This window comes from Arvicanthis niloticus, chromosome 17 (genome assembly GCF_011762505.2).
Source record: "Arvicanthis niloticus isolate mArvNil1 chromosome 17, mArvNil1.pat.X, whole genome shotgun sequence".
Taxonomy (NCBI): Eukaryota; Metazoa; Chordata; class Mammalia; order Rodentia; family Muridae; genus Arvicanthis; species Arvicanthis niloticus.
Genome location: NC_047674.1, coordinates 18,854,429 through 18,877,498, shown reverse-complemented (window position 1 = coordinate 18,877,498; position 23,070 = coordinate 18,854,429). Strand labels below are relative to the sequence as shown.

At 46.1% G+C, this 23,070-nt stretch overlaps 1 protein-coding gene across 3 annotated transcripts in view; it reads left to right on the top strand.

The window, feature by feature from the left end:
* Positions 1 to 23,070, top strand: part of Armc9 (armadillo repeat containing 9) — a 122,174-nt gene that overhangs the window by 5,245 nt on the left and 93,859 nt on the right. For 2 of the 3 annotated variants that reach the window (XM_034521624.2, XM_034521623.2), the window contains exons 5-9: positions 1,327 to 1,482; positions 5,884 to 5,976; positions 7,384 to 7,408; positions 11,300 to 11,457; positions 14,066 to 14,164. In XM_034521624.2, the coding sequence (XP_034377515.1) occupies positions 1,327 to 1,482; positions 5,884 to 5,976; positions 7,384 to 7,408; positions 11,300 to 11,457; positions 14,066 to 14,164 (531 nt within the window). The remainder of the gene's footprint in view (positions 1 to 1,326; positions 1,483 to 5,883; positions 5,977 to 7,383; positions 7,409 to 11,299; positions 11,458 to 14,065; positions 14,165 to 23,070) is intronic. The other variant, XM_076914870.1, reaches the window with a different exon arrangement.

Below are 23,070 nucleotides of genomic sequence, written 5' to 3'. Positions count from 1 at the left end.
TAAACTGCCACCCGTCAGAGCCCTCAGGATTCATGAATGAAAGACATACATACACACATGCCAGGTAATTTTGTTATGCCTTGATTACCTCAATGGCTGGGTACTTTTAAACTTCTCCACAGCTAGCAAACACTCCTCTCTGGTATACCCGAATTAACACCCTCCTAATCTATGCTTTATCTTTGTTGCCCCCCCACACACACACACACTCACACTCACACACTCACACACTCACACACTCTTCCTATAGGGCTGTTAACACCTCCCCCCCCCTCCCTGTAGGGCTGCTTTCCATTTATACTGCATTTCGGCCTTCTCACCATCCTCTCCCTCACGGTGTGGTCTGGGCCATCTCTCTCTCTGTCCCAAGCTGGGGAATCCTAAAACTCCCACCACTGTCTGACTTGTCCAGCCATTGGCTGCTGGCATCTTTATTCACCAGTCGGAACTAACTCAGGGTCCCTCAGTGTCTTGTGCAGACATTCCTATAAGCAGTTTTGGGGACCAAAATTAACACTATAATTTAAGTATATAATTATAATTTAAGCATTAGGCCTAACCCACTTCATTGCCCTAAGTTCCTGTCGGAACTCAGTGGAGCGTCAGAGCCACTGTGGAGGGAGCCATGAAGTAGCCAGTCTTGGAAGGCTGCTCCTCTATGTGTGACCCAGTGGGGAGGGTCAGACTTTCTGTGCTGCTTCTTGTTGTTGTTTTGTTCCACCTATTTCTGTTTAAAAAATTGTGTTAATGTAATATGAAAGTCAGCATTAACTGTTTTCTGGGCCCAGTGCTCAGGAGAGGACCTCATGGCACAGGCTGAGTGAGGCAGGAAGAGGAAAGTGGGGTCTGTGTGGTGGGGAGAAAAGTACCAGGGATTCCTCAAACTGGGCTGTGTTTGGAACAGTGATGTGGGCATGGTCAGTCCTTAGCTTCCTGAAGGGAAGGAAGGCGCTTCTGTTTCAGGAATCTACAGAGATGTGTCATTCCCCTTTAGAAACGTGGGAATGCAGACAAATGTTTGTGTCTGGAAAGCGGAAGTGATGGGTCCATCTGATAGACAAGGTGATTGGTTCTGACACTGAAAATGTTTGTGGAGCTTTTTAAGGATGTGAGAAAATGGTACTAGTGATATAAAATACCATGTGAACTACACATTGATCCTCTGGCATTGCTGACCTAAAAAGTGATTTTAGACACTGGAGCAGTGTGCCTGCCAGGCCAGGTGGAGCAATGGGTGACGTGGCTGGGACCTAGGGATCCTCACAGAGTGGATGGGTGAACAGGAGGAATGAGGCCAGAGACCCTGAGCACATGTCTTCCTTCTAGGACAAACAGGAGCTGGATGAGAGGATTTCTTATTTCAAAAACTACCTGGAGACAAAAGGGGCTGCCCTGAGCCAAACTACGGAGTTTCTTCCCTTCTATGCCCTCCCCTTCGTGCCTAACCCTATGGTTCACCCCTCATTTAAAGAACTCTTCCAGGTAAGCAGCTCCCTATGGAATTTGTCAGAACTGGACCACATTGTTGTATTGGTGGTTTCTGGATGGTGATTTAAAAAAGCCTAAGATTTATCCTCGTTATGACTTAACTGTAATTTATATAGTATTGTATTGAATGGCTGGGTAACACTTGACTTACTTTTTCAGTGTACTAGCTGTGGTTGTATGTTCTTGCTCATATACATAAACCTGTAAGGAACCTAGCAAGACATAGAAGCAGGCTAGTTAGACATTAGCAGGGACCTGCAGAAGGAAGTTGAGTTGTAGTCTCAGAATGGAAATAATAGCAATGTATAATCTGTACGACCTGAACCACATTTTGACATAATCCTCAGTAAGATGCACACACCCATGCACACACATCAGGTCAGTGTTTTCAAACATCATATAGTAAAATTGACTTCTGGACAGGTAAAGTTCTGTGGATTTTTTAATTTTTTTTTTTTTTAAATTTTTGTTTTTTGAGACAGGGTTTCTCTGTGTAGCCCTGGCTGTCCTGGAACTCACTCTGTAGACCAGGCTGGCCTCAAACTCAGAAATCTGCCTGCCTCTGCCTCCCAAGTGCTGGGATTAAAGGCATGTGCCACCACTGCCCGGCAGTCGTGTGGATTTTTAACATGTGCATAGTTATAACTCCGGTCACCACGGTTAGGGAACGGAATGTTGGCAGTCATCATTCCTGAGAACTGCCTTGTGTCATCCCTTTGCTCTTGCTTCTTCCCCCACCTCTGTGCCAAGCAAACACTTCCATTTTATTTTAAAACAGCGTTCATATAGTTTGTCTTAACAAACTTTCCTTGTGTCGTAAAATGGGGTATTGTTGTCAACACTAAGACCTACTAACAACTGACATTTTAAAGATACACTAGCAGTCATACTATTTATACTTTGTAAGAATTGAAGGGATGATCCACTTCTGCTTAAACCTAGCTAACCTGCATCTCTCTTACTTGCTGCTCTTTGGAGTAAGTTGTCTGTCTGTCTGTTACAGGGTGATTTTTTTTTTTCTTTTGGATTTGAGGTAGTATAATTCACTTTAGTGTGTCCAGGGTTAAATATCTGATTTCACTTTGGGTTTATTGAGCTTCCTTGATTTGATGCCTTGTGTCTTGGAACAGTTCTGGAAAATTCTGTTTGTATTTCTTTATATCTTGCCTCTCTTCTGTTCTCTTTATTGTGTCCTCTGGAGAGCTGATCAGATGTCCATGACTTTACATTATATCCTCCATGCCTTTTTTTTTTTTTTTTTTTTTAATTTTAAAAATGATGGTAAAGAGCACCTGGCATAAACTTCACCAATTTGGCCTTGAGTGAGGTTTCTGTCCTTCTGTCTGGGTGAGGGTAGCCACACATTTCCTTGTTTTAGCCTCTGAGTACAGAACCTTAGATGCTTGCCCTTCAGACTGGCTTGCTGTCCCGATTGTACAGCAGATTTTTATCCCACTCTTTACTGAGGGTGGAGCCCTCTGGGTCATGGGTTTTCCACTCTCAGGATTCTTATTCTTGTCATTTGTGGACTCTGGTTCCTTTCTTGTCACTCAGAGATTTTAAATGGACCTCATTTTATCAGTGTGCTTTGTTTTTAGTTATTTTCATTTTTGTGTTTTGTTTTTACATTATATATGTTGCAGTATCAGCTGGAAAGGAAATTTCTTAGTCTTTTTTATCCCCTTGAGACAAGGTCTGTCTGTATAGCCCTGGCTCCTGGCTGTCCTGGAACTTGCTATGTAGAACAGATCCTTCTCCTGCTGCTGCTGCTTCTGCCATTGTTGTTTCCTCCTCCTCCTCCTCTTCCTCTTCCTCCTCTTCCTCCTCCTCCTCTTCTTCCTCTTCCTCCTCCTTCTCTTCTTCTTCCTCTTCTTTCTCCTCCTTCTCTTTCTCTTTTTTCTTCCTCCCTTTCCCCTTCCTATTTTCTCTTCCCCTTTCCCTTCCCCTTCTTCTTCCTCCTCCTCCTCTTCCTCTTCTTCTTCCTTTTTCTTCCTCTTCCTGACAGGCTCTTACTGTGCCATGCCATTCTGGCTGAGTTGGAACTCATTGCATAGAGTAGACTGGCCTTGAGCCCACAGAGAGCTCTGCCTTCCTACTGTGATTAAAGTGTACATCATGGGCTGGAGAAATGGCTCAGTGGTTAGGAGCCCACATGGTTCTTGCACAGGACCTGAGTTCGAGTCCCAGCATTCACATCAGATAGCTTGAAACTACCTGGAACTCAGCTTCAGGGAGCTAACATATCTTTCACCTCCTTGGGCACATACATAAACACACATACATTTACATAAATAAATAATAAATAGAATATAAAAGATGTGCATTACCAATCCAGCTAGTCAAGCTTCTTTGTAATGATCATGATGTGTATTCTGTAAACTCAGTTTGTCAGTGAACATCCTCTTGCAGAAATACTTAGGATGCTTATAATTACTTTAGGGAACATTCCTGAGCACCTGTTCTTGCCAGAGACTAAGTTAAGTAAGCTTAGTTAGTAAAGATTTAAAGAGATAGAAGGCTAGCCTGGTACAGACTGTAATCATAGCTACTAGGGAGACTGAGGCAGGAAGTTTAAGGCCAACCAGGGCAATTTAATGACATCCTAATATCTCAAAAGTAAAGGAAGCTGGAAATGTAACGCAGTGGTGGAGCCCTTGTTTAGCATGCAGCGCACCCTAGGTTCAGTCACTAGGGGCCTGGGGGAGAATTTACGAGAACAAGAGGAAGGCCACGGAGGTTAGCCCTGGCCCGGTCAGCACATCCATAGTAGTTCAGCCCTATGTCAGGTTCCACTGGCAATTTTGAAGGGTCAGAGCATTTAGCGCTGAGAAGACAGTCAGGCAGCCACAAGTTTACTTTAAAGCCTGTGTTCTGCACAGAAAGAGACAGATGAGTGGCTTTTCCCGACTGTTCATCAGAGCTGACCCATTTCTGGCTCTCCACACTGGTCTTTCGGAAGTATGGGATCAAGTGCTCATTAGATTCAGAAAGTGTTCTTCTCAAAGCTGAGGGCAGTAGAGATAAGAGCAGTCGAGGATAAGGGCTTCATGCCTGGAGAGTGTGTATTCCTGCCTGCCATGTTGGTTTCAAGAACATTGTCAGCAGTGGCTGAGTGGAAAATGCCTGTTTGTCAGTTTGTAGGAAGTAGTAACTGACACTGGTACAGTTTGACTGACTTATGGGTTCCAAATACTTGCTTTGCTTTGTGAGAGAAGGTCTCATGTAGCCCAGGCTGGCCTTGAACTCAACAAATAGCTGAGATAACCTCGAATTTCTGATCTTCCTGCTTCTACCTAGTGAATATTAGGATTATAGGCATGTACCACCGCTCCCAGTCTTATGCAGTACTAACAGTCAAATATGTTTGTTGTATGCAAGACAAGTACTCTGCCACCTAAACCACATCCTCAGTCCTTAGTTTGATTGTTTTTAAGATATTTTGATTGGGGAGATGGAGAAATGGCCCAGTTGTTAAGAACATTTGTTGGTTTTACAGAGAATTCTCGGATTCAGTGCTTAACACCCACATGCTGATTTAAAACCATCCCTAGCTCCAGTTCCAGGGCATCGGTGCCCTCTTCTGACCTCCACAGCTACCAGGCCAGCACTTGGTGACAGACATACATACAGGCAAAAAATTCACACATCAAAACAAATGGATAAGTCTAATTTTTAATTTTTCTTAAGTGGGAGATATTTTTATCTGAAAAATAGAAATAAAATGATCCCAATAAAGTTCATTATCAGCCTGAGGATTTCTTTCAAACCAGCCATAGTAGTGCCTGCCTGTTTTCCCAGTACTCAAGAGTCAAAAGTTCAAGACCAACCTGAGTAACATAGCAAAACCTCAGCTCGTATGAAGTAAGATGATAATTATATATTGCCATACTTTCTCTTTCACAATTTATGTCCTTTTTTCCTTAATAGATGTTATTTGAGATAAGTAATTTATTTTCAAGGGTAGGTTGAACTAAAATTGTGTCACAGTGCTTGCCGTGACATGAGGTGGTATGGCCTGTACCATGTCTTTCTTCTTGTCTAAGTGAGGTCTAGAAGTGACTCCCTTTCTTTTCGGGTTGTGTAACTTAAGGAATAATTGTCTGCATCATGTCTACCATGGTATGCGTACCCAGACTGTACTGAATTAATTTTGATATTCAGCCTAATATGGCCTCCTAGCATGCTTGTGTTTAAATCCCATGAAATATTCCAGCCATATGCAAGCTATTTGACCTGCTGTGGATTCTGGAATCATTCCTCCCCCAGCCCTGGCAGGACCCTGGTTTCTATAACTGACAGTATTATTTAACCCACCCCACAGCTCTGATGGTACCATGGCTCATCAATGAGCTGATGTCGTCTTTATTTATTTAATTTTATTTATTTTTTCTCCAGGATTCTTGGACTCCAGAATTAAAGCTGAAGCTGGAAAAGTTTTTAGCTTTAATTTTTAAAGCCAGTAACACACCAAAGCTTTTAACCATCTATGTATCCTTCTGAAGTGAGTGGGGTCCCCTGGGTGCAATAGGAGGGACACTGGCCTTGAGGGCCTTGAATCAGAAAGCTGTCAAATGAAGCATCCGAGGAGGCTTTGCCATGACCTGGAAAGGGCTGACATGTGCGTTTGTGTGTGTGTGTGTGTGTGTGTGTGCTAGTATAGGTATCTGCAAAAGTAATATATGTATGTTTGTGTGTGTGTGTTAGTACAGATGTCTACAGAAGCTGTGTGTGTGTGTATGTACATACATGTGAGTATAGGTATGTGCAGAGGCCAAAAGATACCCTGGAGCTGGAGTTTCAGGAGGTTGTACTAACCACTGAGCCGTCCTTCTAGCCTTGTGATCTTGTTTCGTTATCACTAGCCTAGACACTGTCTTGGTGGTGAAATCAGAAAAAACAATCTATCCTGTTGAAAAAGATCTCCTTGGAAGAAGTTTCCCTTTGCAGAAGGCCTGAAGGCATAGTGTTTGGACTTGTCATTCAGATCCAGACTTGGTTTTAAGCTGCTGTGTTGTGTCATTTACATACTATAATGTTTGCCCTTCACACGTGTCAAATTCATAGATTTTTAGAAATTGGACAGTTGTACAGCCATTATCATAATCTATTTCCCCTGGGGACACTTGAGAGTACAGAGGAACAGTGTCACAGCTGTAAACGGAGACCATTCAAAGAATAGCAGTTACCCACCCACAGGAGACTGATCAACCACTGGTTATTAGTCCGCAAGGCCATGTGTCTTTTCTTAGTGGACAGGCATCTATTTAAAGCTATTTCAGCTACTAGGCTGGAGGATCTGCACGAGGCCTGGGTTTCATTCCCCAGCCCTGGAAGGACTAGGAAACAAAGGAAAGGAGAAAAAAAGAACAAAGGTGACTCGTGCTGGTTGTCTAACTCTGAATGTACAGAAAGTCACTGAAATTCACTTTAAATAGGTCCTGCACAGACTGTGTGCAAGGAGCTGTTAGCAGAAAAGGAAGAAATACGTAAGATAAATGAAAAGCAGGACAGACACGTGGACGTAGGATCGGAAGCCAGGCAGCCCAGCTCCAGGTACAGCCCGAGCCACTGCCATCCCCAAGTCTGTCCCCTTGGGCTGAAGCTTTAGGACTGCAGTGGCCGCCTTAGGGTTATGGGCTCAACATATTTGGAAGGATTTGCCAGCAGGGCAAAGGCCTTTGTTAGGGGCAGACAGGCAGTGTGGAGGCTGAGGGAGTATTGCAGCACACGGTCCTCACCGGGCCGCGCCACCGTGAGGGGGCGAGCGCTGGCAGGAGCGTGAGGAACTGCTCTCAGCTTCGATGTCTTGAGCAGTCTCGTCTGTCAGCCTCACAGCATCAGACTCATCAGAGTTCTGTGCCCAGGGCTGTTTTCCTGAGCTGAATTCTTACCCAGAAGGAGAGTGGACCGAATAGTAAAGGTAAGTTGTATGACGACAGCTTTCATGAGAACAGCTTCACCGGCTCAGCTTCTAAGCTGTGGGAGCAAACAGAGACAGAGAACTTGTGGGCTTGGAGAAATGGGGGCTTTCACAGTCTAAATATTTACAGAGTGTCCGTGACACTGCTCTGTTAGCTCCGTGAGGCCCACTCCTTAATGATGGCCGGTGTGTCAGCGTGTCCGGTATATGAGATAACGAAGAGATAGAGAAACAGAAATGGGGATCAGACAACTCACAGCCCGGCGGCAAGGACCTACCCTGGCTCAGTACGAGCACACAACTGCTGTAGGGCAGGGGAATTATTTTCAGAGTAATTCCAGTCTTGATTGTTTACATAAAATAGCATTTTCCCCTATGGTCAATAATTTTTACCCGAGCATTTCGTCTTAAAGCAAGGTAAGAAAAACTAGTTGACACAGCCTCCGCAGCCTCAGTAATCTCTGTAGCCATGCCTTGCCTTGCTTGGTCTTGTCTTAGATGCTCTGTTTTGGAAACGCCTTGAGTTGTTGGGCCACGTTTGTGGTGAGCTCCACATACAGTATTGAAGGCAGGATCTTCAGCTCCCAGCACTTGGAGTTTCCCTTCCTGAAAATTTGCTTCATGAAACCACAACGCTGCCCTTTTCCAAGAAGAGCAGTGTCAGAGGATTTGAGAACTTCCTGCCTTGGTTTTTCTATGCTTAGTTTAAGAGAGTTAAACCCTTAAAAAAAAAAAAAGATTATTTTTATTTTATATGTATGGGTGTTTTGCCTCCATGGAAGTCTGTGTACATGCACGCTGTTTCCCTTAGATACCAAAAGAGGGCTAGGTCCCCTGGAACTGGAGTCATCGATGGCTGTGAGCGACAGTGTGGGTGCTAGGAGCTAAACCTGGGTCCTCAGTGAGCAGTCAGCAGCCTCAACCTCTGAGTCCATATCTCCAGCACCAGCGTGGTTTTTTGTTTTTGTTTTTTTTTTTTTAAAGAAAGGAAATATTAGTAAATCATTTAATTCAGCTTAGCAGGAGTCTGGCAAATGAATAATCTTTTAGTTGTAATACATACAGAGAGTTTAGCTGCACGAGGCAAAAAGGTTTTGAACGTTTTTGTCCTTGGTTGTCTGGTGTGTCAGCCATCTGTCCATCATCACAGTGAAATAAATATTGGAGGCAGTTAACGTATAAAGCAGAAGTGTTGATTTAGTTCTCGGGTCTGGTGGCTGCAGTCAGGCAGGCTGGTTGGTTTGGACCTGATGGTAAAGGTTAGTGGTGTGGTAGAACACACTGCTTACATCATGAACCAGAAAGCAAAAAGGAGATAGGCTAGATCCTTCTGGAAGTTTCTGCTTTCTCCCAGTAGCACGACTCTGGGGACTAAGTCTTTAACACATGGATCTTTGGGAGACACTCATTTAAACTGTTGGGTTGTACCACTGGCTCCAAAAGCTGATGATGACCACGTCACGATGAAAACCCATCCTTCCATCGCTGAGAGTCCCCAAAGCCTTACTTGTCAGCATCACTCAGGCTGCTGTGCATCTGCCTGCAGCTTTCCTAGGCCCATGCTGTACATTGTGGTACCCGCTCTTCCTGTGGCTTCCGTGTCGCTGAGGACTGTACAGTACACCACCTCATTGGGGGTTGCCGGCCTCCAGCCCCAGCACCTGCTCAGCCTCATAGGCTTGCACTGAAATCTTGATGGAAGCTGCCATGACTATAACTCCTTTATCCTATGGATGACGCCAAATTCTGCTGCCAGTATAAAACATACCTGGACCCATTAGAATGCTTTCAGTCATCTAGAGGGCCTTGCTGGCTGGCTGACTGCAGAAATCCTAAGACCAAAACAAATCATAAGACCATCTGCCATGGATCGGACATCCCATAGTTTGTTGTGTTTTGTTTTGTTTTGTCCGAGTCTTGAATGTGGCACAGGCTGGGTCCCATTTTTCTTTTCTGGAAAGTCTTTGAAACCAAATTATATCTCTGAATCTGACGCTGTGGCAGGTCAGGTAGCCACACAGTTCCTGACTGGTTCCATGCCTATTTCCTGTTGTCTCAGTGCAAGCGGCTTGGGTTCACTCACAAAGACCAAGACACAAGCTTCTCTATTAGAACTAATTTTACCCACCAAGATATGTCTTGGCCACATCTTACTTTTTTCTGGCTAGGCTTTTTGCTCTTGAGTTCCATTGAAGATTTAGTTTAAAAAAAAAAAAAAAGCAATGCCTAGGCTGGAGACATGGTTCAGCAGTTAAGAGCACTGACTGCTCTTCCAGAGGTCCTGAGTTCAATTCCCAGCAATCATATGGTGGCTCACAACCATCTATAATGGGATCTGATGCCCTCTTCTGGTGTGTCTGAAGTGATCCACCATATACTCATAAAATAAATAAATAAATCTTAAAAGAAGAGAAAAGAGCAATGACCATGCCATAGCCCAGATGCCCTGCTGCCTTGAAGTCTCTGCCAAGTAAGCCATCTTTCAGACTCACTCTCTGACAAGGCCCAGGAGTGGGAACAAATATTCTAAAATTCTTTGCCACGATATAAGGAGGACAGCCTTTTTTCCAGTCCCCAGTAGAATTCTCTTTTCCTTCTGGAAGCACACAGCATGGGTTTTATTGTCTGTGATTGTGTTTGCATGAAAGCCCTATCTGGCTCACATGTTAAACTTTGTAAACTCCACTCTGCCAATAGCATTTTAGGATTTCTCTAGCCTCTTCCAGACTCTTAGACACACACCCATACACACACACACACACACACACACACACACACACACAATACCACGCCAGGTATAATGTAGTCAGCAGCCCTGCATCTGAGTGTATTTCTCTTACATATCCCAAGCTGTTGGTAGAATGAACTTGTGATAATTGGAACTTCCTGTACACTATCCTGAAAATTGCCTTCAAGTGTGGCTGCTTATACACTTTTGAAAGAAATCAGAGCACGACAGTATGCCACACTCGATTGTGCCCATATGGTTCCAGATATGTGACTGGTTCTGCCTGCTGTGCTCCTGCACTCAAGGCTCAGGGTACAGGTCTTGCTGAACCTCCATGGAGGAGCAGGGACATAGCTGTTTTCATAGGGTCAGCCTGGGAAGTGGTGTAGCAGTCACTACTAGGCTGCTACATGGCTGGAACCCTGCCTTGGAGGGCTGGAGCACCCAGAATTCCCTACCTACTACACAGGCACAACTGGCATTCTCAGCTGCTCTTATCACTGCTGGCCTGGACTCAGATGAGTCAGGGCTAGGCCCCAGCTTGATAGGGTCTGCACCAGTTTTCTGACCCCCAAACATAGTTGGCACTCTTTTTTTTTCCCCTTTGTTGCAGTCTTAACTTTGTAAACTAAGATGGACTTAAACTTAGAGATCTACTTGCCTCTGCCTCCCAAGTGCTGAGATTAAAGGCATGTGGCACCAGGATGCCGTTAACAGTTGACATCCTTAATCATGACTGAGCGTTTGGATCCTGCCCTGCCACTTCTGAAAATACACTATCAACCCATAGTTCTGTTGCTGCCACTGTGTACGTGGGTCACATTCATGTGTCGATGGGCATCTAGGCTGGCTTTTTTTTTTTTTTTTTTTTTCAATTGTGAATGGAATAGCAGTAAATGTAAATAAGCAGGTATTTCTGTGGTGGAACAAAGAGACCTTGAGGTGTAGGCTCAAGTGGTATAGCTTGGTCATACGGAGTTTTCAGGGAACCTCTATCCCATTTCTTTTCATGGCTGTCTGAGTTCATATCCCACCAGCAGCGAGTAATTGACACATCATGGCAGAAGGCTTGGCAGCTTGGGACGAGAGCATGGTTACTGGGTTTCTGAGTTTGCTGCCACTGCTGTCCTTGTGCTTGGCTTCAGTGCAGCCTCTCTTCCTAGAAGTGCTGCAGCAGCTCCACCAGCAGCTGGTGGAGGCCGAGCGCCGGGCCATGACCTACCTGAAGCGGTACAATAAGATCCAAGCCGACTACCACAACCTCATCGGAGTCACAGCCGAGCTGGTGGATTCTCTAGAGGCCACAGTCAGTGGCAAGATGGTAAGGAACACACCCTTTGTCTAGAATTGTGTTTCAGAGAAAGTGCGTGGGGCCTGGACTGCATCGATGCAGGGCTCCTGCCCTGGACTTTCAAAAGCTGGTGTGCAGCAACCGTGCTAACACTTGCAATGTTTTACCTGCCTTCTAAACAGTGCTCCACCTGGCTCTCAGTTTCTACCTTCGTTTTGTTGTTGTTTCTGCTGTTGTTGTTTTGTTGTTGTTGTTTTTTAATTTTACTAATGGGCCCTTCATAGTAGTGGCACATGTTTAATGCCATCATATAGACACATAAAAATACATAAACCTTTTTAAAAATGGACAAAGCATGAAGGATGCATTCTTTTTTACTTTTGTTTAGATTGTATGTGTATATGTGTTTTGCGCACATGTGTGTTTATTCACTACAGGCATGCCTTGTGCCCAAGGAGGAAGAACAGGGGCCTCAGATGCCATGGAGCTGGAGTTACAGGTACCCGTGAGCTCCTTGATGTGGGTGCTGGGCACTGAACTCAGATGCTCTGGGACAGAGAAGCAAGTGCTCTCTCTTAACCACTGAGCCGTCTCTGCAGCCCATAGCTTGCCTAGAAACTTGAGCTTATGACAAGTGCAGAGGAAGACATAGTGACCTCACCACGGTCTTACCCCCCAGCTTTAAAGATTTATTTTATATATGTAAGTACACTGTCACTGTCTTCAGACATACCAGAAGAGGGCATCTGATCCCATTACAGATGGTGGCGAGCTACCATGTGGTTGCTGAGAATTGCGCACAGGACTTCTGGAAGAGCAGTCGGTGCTCTTAACAGCTAAGCTATCTCCTCAGCCCTTCATCCCCTTTTTTGATATTGATGCTAACATGTTCTCGTGTGTGATTGAGGTATATTTGTGTGCATACATGCAGACTTGTAAGTGTAGACTCATGTACTCAGTGTTCTTAGGTTTAGTTGTGATATACATATATAACTCAACATTTCTCTGAAACTTTATCACAGTGTGTTGGTCTTTGCTCATCCATGCCTCCTTCCTTCCTTTAGCACATTTGTAAAGAAATGGAATCAGTGAATTCCACAGACCTCATTCTGCAAATGCTTGCTCAGGGTCTAGCCTTATCTCCAGTGATGGAGATTGAGACTTTTGTTTGCTGTGACACTGCTTCAGTCAGGGCTCTTATATAATCTGTATCCCTCAGAATGCAGAAAAGATGCTAGGAATGGATTGCTAAGTCACTGTTTTGACAGATGTTGTCAAATTACTCTCCTAAAAATTCAATCTACCCTCCAAGATTGTATCAGAATGCCTGTTTCTCCAACAGTCAGCAACACCATTCATGATTAAACTTTGTAGTTGGGTAGGATTTTGTACAGTTGTAATTTCAGGTCTTGGGAGGCAGAAGCAGAAGGATTTCGAATTCAAAGCCAGCCTGAGCCTTCATGGCGGGAAGTCAGCATCATGTCATGTGACAACTCATTGATGATAACTGTCATCCACTCAGCCAGCATTTCCTTAATTCTGGGCCCATTTGCAGCCTCCTCTCTCCTCAGTGTGTGCCAGGCAGCTGGGCATCTTTCACCTCACTGATGGCTCAGGAATGCAGGACTACTGAGCTGCTCATGTGTCAGGAGTCAAGAACAAGAGCCTAGGTCTTCAGATTTGAAAGTGCCACTCTTGCTACTGCATATGGCTGCCCACTTACTTTGTGCCTTGAATCTACAGAGAAGCTTGAGAAACCATTTAGTTTCTGGCAGTTGAAATGCACAAGAGTGAATGGTATGGTTGGGGTAGCCTGTGATTGTACCTGTAGTTACTTTTTAAACATGATTTATTAACTTTTTAATGGAATGTGCATTGGTTGTTTGCCTGCTTGTTTTTATGACAGCGTTGGATCTCCTGTAACTGGATTACAGACAGTTGTGAGCTGTCCATGTGGGTGCTAGGAATTTAACCCTGTCCTGTAGAAGAACAGTCAGAGCTCTTAACTGCTGGGCCACATCTATTCAAACAAGGCAGTTATTTTTATTCTTTTAGGTTAGTGTGTTAATTCTTCCCCAGAGTTCTGAGGGTTTAGTGGTTACTTTTAATTATCAACTTGACATACTTTACAACCATCTGGGAAGAGTATCTCAGTGAGGGGTTGTCTGCATCAGGTTGGCCGACAGGCATGTCTGTAGAAGAGTGTTTTAAGGTAATTGATCTAGAAGACCCAGCCCACTGTGAGCAGCAGCATTCCCGGGATCTGGATTTTGAACTGTGTAAGAGTGGAGAAATTAAGCTAAGTAGTAAGCATGCAATTTGCATTCCCTCTGCCCTTTACCGAATGTGACTTGCTGCCTCAAGGTTCTATTAACCTAACTTCCCCACAGGCTGTAGTGACAGGCTGTAGTGAGCTAAAGTAACCCTTTCTCCCTACATTGCTGTTTATAAGGTATTTTTGTGCAAGTAGCAGCGCTGTCTAGCATGGCCATCCATCTCATCAGTCCATCCTCAGAAGATGCTGAGGTGCATACCTAAGGTCCTGCTACAGGAGACACACTGCTGATGTAGACGCTGAGGTTCCTGAGGTCCTGTGGGCAGGCTGCATGGCTTTCACCTGATGACCTTACTCTTGCAGATCACGCCTGAGTACCTGCAGAGTGTCTGCCTCCGCCTCTTCAGTAACCAGATGCGGCAGAGCCTGGCACACAGCGTGGACTTCACAAGGCCTGGGACGGTGAGGTGCCATGAGAGATGGGGTATCCTGGGTTTGTCCCCCAAGACTTAAAAGTGAAGTTATTCTAGAGAATGAAAGCCTGTGAGAAAGTGACATTCAGAGTCTCCAGTGCAATTGTTTGGCTGTCTAGAAGCTCCCAGAAGGAAAACAAAGCTATTTTTGAGGAGGTTGTAGCTGAGGGTTAGCCCTTTGGGTGAGCAAGGAGACGTGCTTTTGTGGTCTACCATGGCAGCTGCTCCTGCACACTGAGGCCTGGGAGTCAGGAGGAACAATTAGAAACCTTGCTTTGTCTTTTAAAGAACTCTTGTGGGCTGGGATGACCACTCAGTATAGTGCTTGGTGGTATGTAAGCACAAGGACAGGAGTTTGCTTCCTGAGGCCTGGAACACTTGACATCCTCGCACTGGGAAGATACGTAGGCAGGCCCCTGTTGGCAGGTCCCTGAGGCTCGCCATGCAGACAGGCTAGCTTACTTGTGAGCTTCAGGACAGGGAGAGGCCTGTCCCCAAAAAAGTAGACAGTGCGTGAGGATTAACAACCAACTTTGTTCTCTGGCCCCCACATGCACATGCACACATGCACGACTGTACCTACACATGCTTACACACATGGAAGAGAGTTGGGGGTGAGAGATTGAGTGGCTTAAGACAAGACTTAAAGCTTTAAAGAAAAATCACAAACATAGCAAGGAACATTGGCATCTTCTTGGCCAGCATTTATTTATTCCCTTTGTGTGTGTGTGTGTGTGTGTGTGTGTGTGTGTGTGTGTGTGTGTTTCTGTATGTGTGTCTCTCCCCACCCCCGTGTGTCTCTATACACAAACATAATAGGGTTTGTAGAATATTTGTACATATTTGTCAGACTGGCGTATATTTATTTTTGCTTTCTTGTTTTGTTGAGACAAGATCTCATGTAGATCAGACTGGCACTGAACATCCTTAAACTCTGATGCTCCTACCTCCCAAGTGCTAGGACTACAGACATGGGATACCATGCCTGACTACAATGTGTATTTCTTCTCCTTTCCTTTTAGAGGTTTATTTTATTATTTTTAGTTATGTGTAGTATGTCTGCATGTGGTTATGTGCACATGAATGCATACAGGCCAGAGGTATTGGATCCCCAGAGTTCTTGAGCTATGGGAACAGAACTTGGGTCCTCTGGAAAAGCAGCAAGTGCCCTTAAATGCTGAGTCATCTCTCCAGCCCCCATTGTGTATTTCTACAGTTTGCCTGTGTCAGTCTCTCTCCTTGATCCTAGCATTAAAGAGGCTGAAGCAGGAAAGAACAGCAAGTTAGAGCTTAGCTTGGACTCCACAGGGACCATGAGACTGGCATGGGCTGAAAAGGGAGGCCACATCTCCAAACCAAACATGGTATTCTCTTACTAATCACATAATTACCAAGTCCAGTGAGTCATCTAATCTGTCCACTCCCATTTGTCACTGGAACCTCTCCTGCACTTCATAGCCACCAGTATAGGTCAGTGTTGTGTGCGTTGTCTGGACTCAGTAGCTTCTTTGCTCTGGATGTTTCCCTGGGCTTTTCTTTGGCTTTCATTGTATTGACGCTTGGGGAAACTATAGTCCTCCTTTAGAAAAGCAGGCCACTCTCCTTACATGTTTGGTGTTGCCTTGCAGTTGGGCTCAGGTTTGCATCCCAGGCTGAATGTTTCCTGGGAAATGACATGCTTTTCCTAGGACAGCACATCTGGAAGTGCAGTGTGGACTCAGGGATTCTTAACCCTGGAAGGCTACCAGTCTCTTTAAGGACACCCTCAAAATTCAGGAGCCGACCTGTATTCTGGAGCTCACACCTGCCTGAGCCTGGTGAGAGGTTGGGCGGGTGAGGCCTGCTCTGCACAGAGCCCCTGATGATCCTCATAACCTGGGGGCAGTGCAGCTTTGAAACAGGATTCACACACCCACATTGGAATCTTCAGAAATAGGTTGCCTGTAGTATTTTTAAAAATTTACACCCTCCCACATACTCAAGTAGATTTAAAGCAGTTTATTGAAAGGCAGAAAAACATAAATACGAAAAATGAAAAAAAGTAAAGACTAAAAATGATTGTGATTGAAAGAAAAATAAGAACAAGCCACTATGCTAGAGCCTGTCATGGTCACTGTATGTCCGAACTGCCGGCCCCAGGGTATCCCTAGCTTCCCCGCAGCCCACGGCAAAGAGACTGCAGCTGCACACTTGTCATGCTGCTACGGCCAGGCCAGGCGGCTAAGATAGGAAATTATATTAGGTAATATTCTATGCGTTCAAAACACCGTGATGTGTGCTGTCTGCAAGCGCCAGGAAATCATGAGTCAGAAATTGGCTCCTGTGAGCATCCCCCTCCCCAGTCTAGAGGAGACGTTTTAGTGCTTTTAATCTCTCTGTATGGCCTTTAAAATTAAAATTAAAAATAATGATTTTGTTCTAAATATTCACACGTTATAATTTAAAAGCAAGTTAAATTTGTTTTTCACATAGCCCTGGCTGTCCTGAAACTCATTAGGTGTCCTCAAAGTCACAGATCCACCTGCCTCTGTCTCCCAAGTGCTGGGATTAAAGGCATGTGCTACCACACCTGGCTAAAATTTAATATCTTTTTAAAGATTTATTTATTATGTATACAACATTCTGCCTGCATGTATGCCTGCAGGCCAGAAGAGAACACCAGATCTCATTACAGATGGTTGTGAGCCACCATGTAGTTGCTGGGAATTGAACTCAGGACCTCTGGAAGAGCAGCCACTGCTCTTAACCTCTGAGCTATCTCTCCAGCCTCCAGATTTTAATATTTTTAAAATTTTTATGGACATGGTCATTTTTTCCTGCATGTATTTCTGTTCACCATGTGGATGCAGTATCTACAGAGACTAGAAAAGGGTGCCAGGTCTCCTGGGACTGGAGTTATAGACAGTTGTGAGCCACTATGTGGTTTCTAAACAAATCCAGGTCTTCTAGAAGAGCAGCTGGTATTATTAACTGGTGAGCCATCTCTCCAGCCCTCAGATTCAAATAAATAAATAAATAAATAAATAAATAAATAAATAAATAAATAGCAGGCTGGGCAAGAGTCGAGCCACTGCTGCCTGCTGGCAATTAACTGAATACTGAGGCATAGGCTGGTTGCTCTCTGTTCCCTGGAAGAAGGATTGTAGATGAGTTACACTGTGTGTTTACTGAGGTACTGAAGAGCTATTCCCCAGAGCTGCTGGTCATGCTGGCCGCTCTGCACTCAGAGAAAAGCAGAGAATGGCTCTGTCGTCTACATGAGTTAGCATTTAGAAATCTTAGGAGCTGGCTGAGTTTAAAGATGTAAGTGTTGGCTATCTAGGTTTTAGGAGTGCACCTTCCTGTGAAGCCTGCACGATAAGGGGCTTCAAGCTCGGCAGTTTACTATCCACCTGGAGCCTGTTGCTGTTGTAAAATTCACTGCACTGGTTTCCAATCTGGACTGTTTCACAGTCTGGACCCCCTTCTGAACTAGAATACAAGACAGAAGAACTGGTCAGAGGGTTTGTAGAGATCACCGTTAACACTGGCAAAGCTCTTGTTGGAAAGCATGGGCTTCATTGGGGAGAAATAGGTTCCCTACTGAGTCTGGGAGTAGCATCACTTCAGGACAGCCTGCCAAACCTGTACTGCTGCTCTTACCACAGAACCGCCACACAGGGGCAGCATAAACAAGCACGAGCTGGCCTTACCACAGCGCTACCACATTGTGGCAGCATAGACGAGGAAGAGCTGGCCTTACCACAGAGCTACCACACGAGGGCAGCATAGATGAACAGAAGTAACCGTTCTCTGGCAGGCGCTGCAGTTGGCAGGAATGGGTGGGCAGGTGGTACACAGCAAGGTGTGCTCTGTCACATAAACCCAGTGAGTCATCCCTCTACCCAGAAAAAAGAAGAGCCATACTGGCAGAAGGCCTCACCATCTCCAGAGAGGCTCTTCTGCTTGCCCCTGTCTGCTCCTGCCCTGGCCACTGTGTCCAAAATGCTGCCTTGTTGGGCCTGGCAGGTGGATCCAGTTCCCAGGATGGGTGCTGGTGAGATTCTGGTGTTTTGAGGTAGAGGATTCTCCTGGATGTTCTGTAACACTGAGTCATGCGTGTCCTCTTGTCCCCATGTAGCTGACCTAGCCGTAGTTTTCCTCATCTTTGCTTTAAAAGGTCAGAATTAGAACAGGTAGGAATCAGACTTTGTTATCAGCTACCTAGTGAGAAGTCAGAGTTGTCCCCTGGGCATAGGAGAAAAGATAGTTTTCTAAGATTCTGGAAGGACATCCATGCCACACACAATGGCATATTCACATCAGCTCCTGAGTACCGTGGTAATGGCACGGCACTATAGATGGCCTCACTCTGTAGACCAGGCTGGCTTGGAACTCAGAGATCTCCCTGCTCCTGCCTCCCAAGTGCTGGGATTAAAGGCGTGTGCCGCCATGCCTGGCCTTCAATCTTTGTACAAAGACAAAAACGTGTAGGTGCATTTTATAGACTGTATCCCTGTTGTCTTTAAAATATGTTATCACTATCTTGATGATTGTGTATGTGTGTGTGTGTGTGTGTGTGTGTGTGTGTGTGTGTGTGTGGATACAGTACCCAGAAGAAGGGCGTTGGGCCCCCTGGAACTGGTGATTGTAAGCCACCAAACATCGCTGCTGGGAACTGAACTCAGATCTTCATCCAAAGCAGAAAGTGCTCCTAAGCACTGAGCTTTCTCTCCACGCCCTGGGTTCCCGTTGTTGCCGAGTGCCCAGGTTCCAGGTCACCACCATGGAGTTAGCGGGAGCCTGGTGCCAACTCATCCCTGTGCGACCTGCCGAAGAATCAGTTTATCAGTGCAGGTTAGGGCCATGTGAACGTTTGGCTTGAAAGCTGCAATTTAACAGTAAATCCAATAGAACACAAACCTTTTCCTTCAACTAAGCTGCCTCCCATAGCTTACCATCTGCCGGTTAAACACACATCCTCCAGACCTTTAAAAATATGTGCACTTATGCTGTTGTATAACTCACTCCTTAGCTTAATAGGGCCTTTGTGTACACTTTTTATTGTTTTTGAGACAGGATCTCAAGCTGACCTCGAACTTAGAATCCTGCTTCAGCCCTTTTCAGTGCTGGGTTCCATGCACGCATCACCTTGTCCAGCCTAACTACACTTTGGAAAGCATTCTGTCCTTGTTAGAGTGCTTTTAGTTCCTGTGCTGTGTAAAGGTGGTGGTAGTGTTCAGGTTTTTGAAACAGGGTCTCTCTACATAGCCATGGCTATCATGGAACTCACTGTATAGACCAGGCTAGCCTTGAACTTACAAAGTTCTGTCTCCTAAGCGCTGGGATTAAAGGTGTCTGGCACCTTGAGGACAATTTGGGGACAGTCTAGTACATCCAGCCATTCCTCCCTGTGAAGGTGCGTGGCCCATCCTTTCTCTGCCACTTTACTCCAGATAATGAGTATACATGCACTGGAGGCCAGGTGAGGGACAGTCTTTCCAAAGATCTGCCTGGATAGGACCATGTAAGAGGGCGACTGACCATGTCAGAGAGCCCTGGCCAACTCTCAAGTTGAAACATGAGCCATATTTCAAGTGAGTCCCAAGGCCCAGTAGTGACACTCCAGGACTTAGGAGTTCATGAGAAATTTTCATTTACCTGAATCCTTATTTGGACAAACAGCACAACGGGGAACTAACCTTCTGTTCTCCCCACGTCTCTAGGTAGGGATGAATTGGAATTGAGAGTTTCTCCAGGATAGCAGTAAATTCCTGATAGACCTAGGGAATGGAACCTTGGAGGGAGGCCGCGGTTGCGGGCTCCTTTGTTTTAGTACAATGTTACAGAGGCTGGGGTGGCTGCCCCCCTTTTGCAGGGTGGCCTGTACGGTTGTTGAGGAGTGGAGCCAGGCATGGCTCTTCTGTCTCCCTGTGGTGTGAGTCTTGCTCTGGAGGAAGCTCAGCAACTGTGGCCATTGCCCCTCCTGGGACTTCTCTAGGTCTTCACAGGCTACCTGCAGTTGTCCACATGGCCACTCCACTTCAGGCTCGGTGTGGAGGGCCACCTACTGAGATCCTGTCCCCCTGCTGCTGCCTCACACACAGGTGTATGTCCTGTACTCCTGACCCAAATCTATGGCAGGCAGTTCATACGTTTATACTTCCATCAGTGGGTAGAACCGTGACCTTTCCCTGTCTCCAGACAGACTTCCAGACTCTTTCCACAGATTCCAACAGGAACATTTGTGTGCCCACTATCCACTCTGCCCTGTTGCCTGTTGTGGAGAATGAGACTCCTGGGAGTCACCCAGGGCTGGGTCCTCCCCTTCACCCAGCTGCACTGGCCATCAGGAGCTGGCTGAGGGCTCTCTCTGCTGTGTTAGTTGTTGTGCGTTGCTGAGACTGCCCCTAGTTCTCTCCTGTCTGTGAGCCAGGGTCTCCTCTTGGTGTCATGCTGGTAACTCACTCAGCTTTCTGGGTGTGTCTGTTTATATCTTCATATCCTAGGAAGGATTCAGGTGTCTTAGAGGTAGCAGGTCACATTACACCTTTGCTCCATGACTGTCCTTACTTCAGGGTGAAGGAGTTCGCTTTCTGTACACACCCTCTTCTGGTTACAGAGTCACCCAGGGCTGTTCCCTCTGGTGCAGGCTGAGGCCTTGGATGTCCTACTGTGATCTGAGCCTCTCTGGAAGCTTTGTCGGGAGGGTCCCATAGTCCTTGTTTGTGTGTACTTTAGCACATCCAAGGCATGGCAGAGATAGACCTGGACTAAAGGTTTGTCGCCTCTCTTATCACCTAGGTTCACCTAGGTGCAAGCTGCTGAGGGTGTGGAGCCTCCACCCTGTTTCTGCTCCTACCTGGGCTGAGCACTTGTTCCTTCCGCCCTTTTTCATGCTCACATTTTTTTTTTTTAAAATGTGTTTGCAGACTAAACCTAGCCCAGAACAAACAAACTTTGATTTAGGAAGCATGCGGCCCAGTGAGATTCCTGGCACGCTGTTGTGCAAGGCCCTTGGTAGAGGGCAACTCTCCCTCCTGAGCTGCCCCTAGGAACACTCTCCTTGATGTTACCCCTGCACTTGCTGACAGCTGGACACCACAGGTTGTCAGGTGGTGATCACCGTCTCAGGCCTACTAGCTGGGGCCTCAGGTAGCGTCTGAGGGAAGGCTCAGCTCCAGGGCTTCCTGGAAGAGCGGAAGAGCCTGAGAGATGTACATCTGCACCTTGACTCGCATGCACCTTTGTCTTCAAGTCTAAGAATCCCAGGAGCTTTCACTGATCTGACTCCGTTGTCCACACCTTGGTCCATGGTCTATTCTACTGTGTCCTCCATCCGTGCCCGGAAGAAGCTTCTTTCCCACCCAGCATTCCCTCAGGGATTCCTCAGGTGAACCAGATGACTGTTCAGGGAGGTTGGGAACACCCTGCGGCTGTAGCCGCCCTTATCTGTCTCAGCTGAGTCCTAGTTCTTACTGGGGCTTGCTCTTCTGTGTTAAGAAGCTGTCCTGGAAAAAAAAAAAAAAAGACTCCACTGTTGGCTTCAGTAGAGGGATTTGTTCTGGCTGTGATAGATTGTGTGGTCTCCTGTTTTCTCCCATTGGGCTGTAACTGGCCATCTGTTGGGCCCTGCATACACCCCATGCAGCACAGTGCCCACAGCTGTGGGGCAGTGACTCCAATCAGGCAGCAATAGCTGTGGTCCTAACTGGCTTGAGAGCCTGCAGTGGACACCTTAGACATCTGGTGCATGTGGACGGTTGCTCCACAGAAGTTGACAGCTTCCTCGGTGTCTGTGTGATTACCAACAAAGTGGCTCAGCTGATAGAATGCCTAGCGTGAGGGAAGCCTTGGGTTTAGTCACTAGAATCACATAAACCAGGGGACATGGCTCATATCTACAGTCCAGCATTTAGGAGAACCAGAAACTCTAGGTCATTCTCAGTTCAGTAGTGACTTTGAAGCCAGCCTGGGCTACATGAGGCCAGAGCTGTCACACTGCAACCAGAGCTCCACTCAAGCAGCCCCAGCAGAGGGAGGAGCTTGGCACAGACAGGTGGGGCAAGATGCTGACCTGTTCTGCCCTCACTGGGGTCCCCTCCCACGGTTCTGTTTTCACTGGACTCACAGGTGGGCACCGCCTGTGTCCCACGGGTGGAATGTCAGGTCTTGAGTCATTCAGGTAGTGTCAGAAGACACTTGACTCTTTGCTGTGTGTCTGACTGGTGATTAACAAGCAGTGAGATGAATGGCAAGCTGGCGTGGCTGTGGCACTGGATGTGGCTGGGGCTCAGTTGGTAGAGTACATCATGTTTAGCATGCTTGAAACCTTGGGTGCAATCCCCAGAACCACGGAAAACCAGCTACGGTGGTGGATACCTGAAGTCCCAGTACTCTAGGAGGTGAGGCAGGAGGATCGAAAGTTTGAAGTCATACTTGTTTACATGGCAAGTTGGAGTCCAGCCTGGGCTACATGAGACTCCTTTGCAAAAACAAAACAAAACAAACAAACAAACAAAAAAACCCAAGAGCAACCCAGAAAAAAAATCACATTAAGTCCTTGCAAAGATGAGTTGTAGCAACCAACAGTCTCTCCAGACATCACCAGATGTTCTCTGGAGGCAGACTCACTCCCCAGTGGGAACTACTAGGGCAGCAGTTCTCAACGTGTGGGTCACGTATCAGACATTCTCCATATCAGATATTTATGGTTCACAACAGTAGCAAAATCGCAGATATGAAGTTGTAATGAAATAATGTTATGGTTGGGGTTCTTTACACCCCAAGACCAAGTTCTCAGCACAAAGGGCAGGGAATAAGACAGACAGGAGATAGAGGATGAGGGAGAAGGAGAAAGAAACAAGGGATTCGGGGGAGTGATATGTGTCCCAGAGGGGGACAGAGTACTGCCTC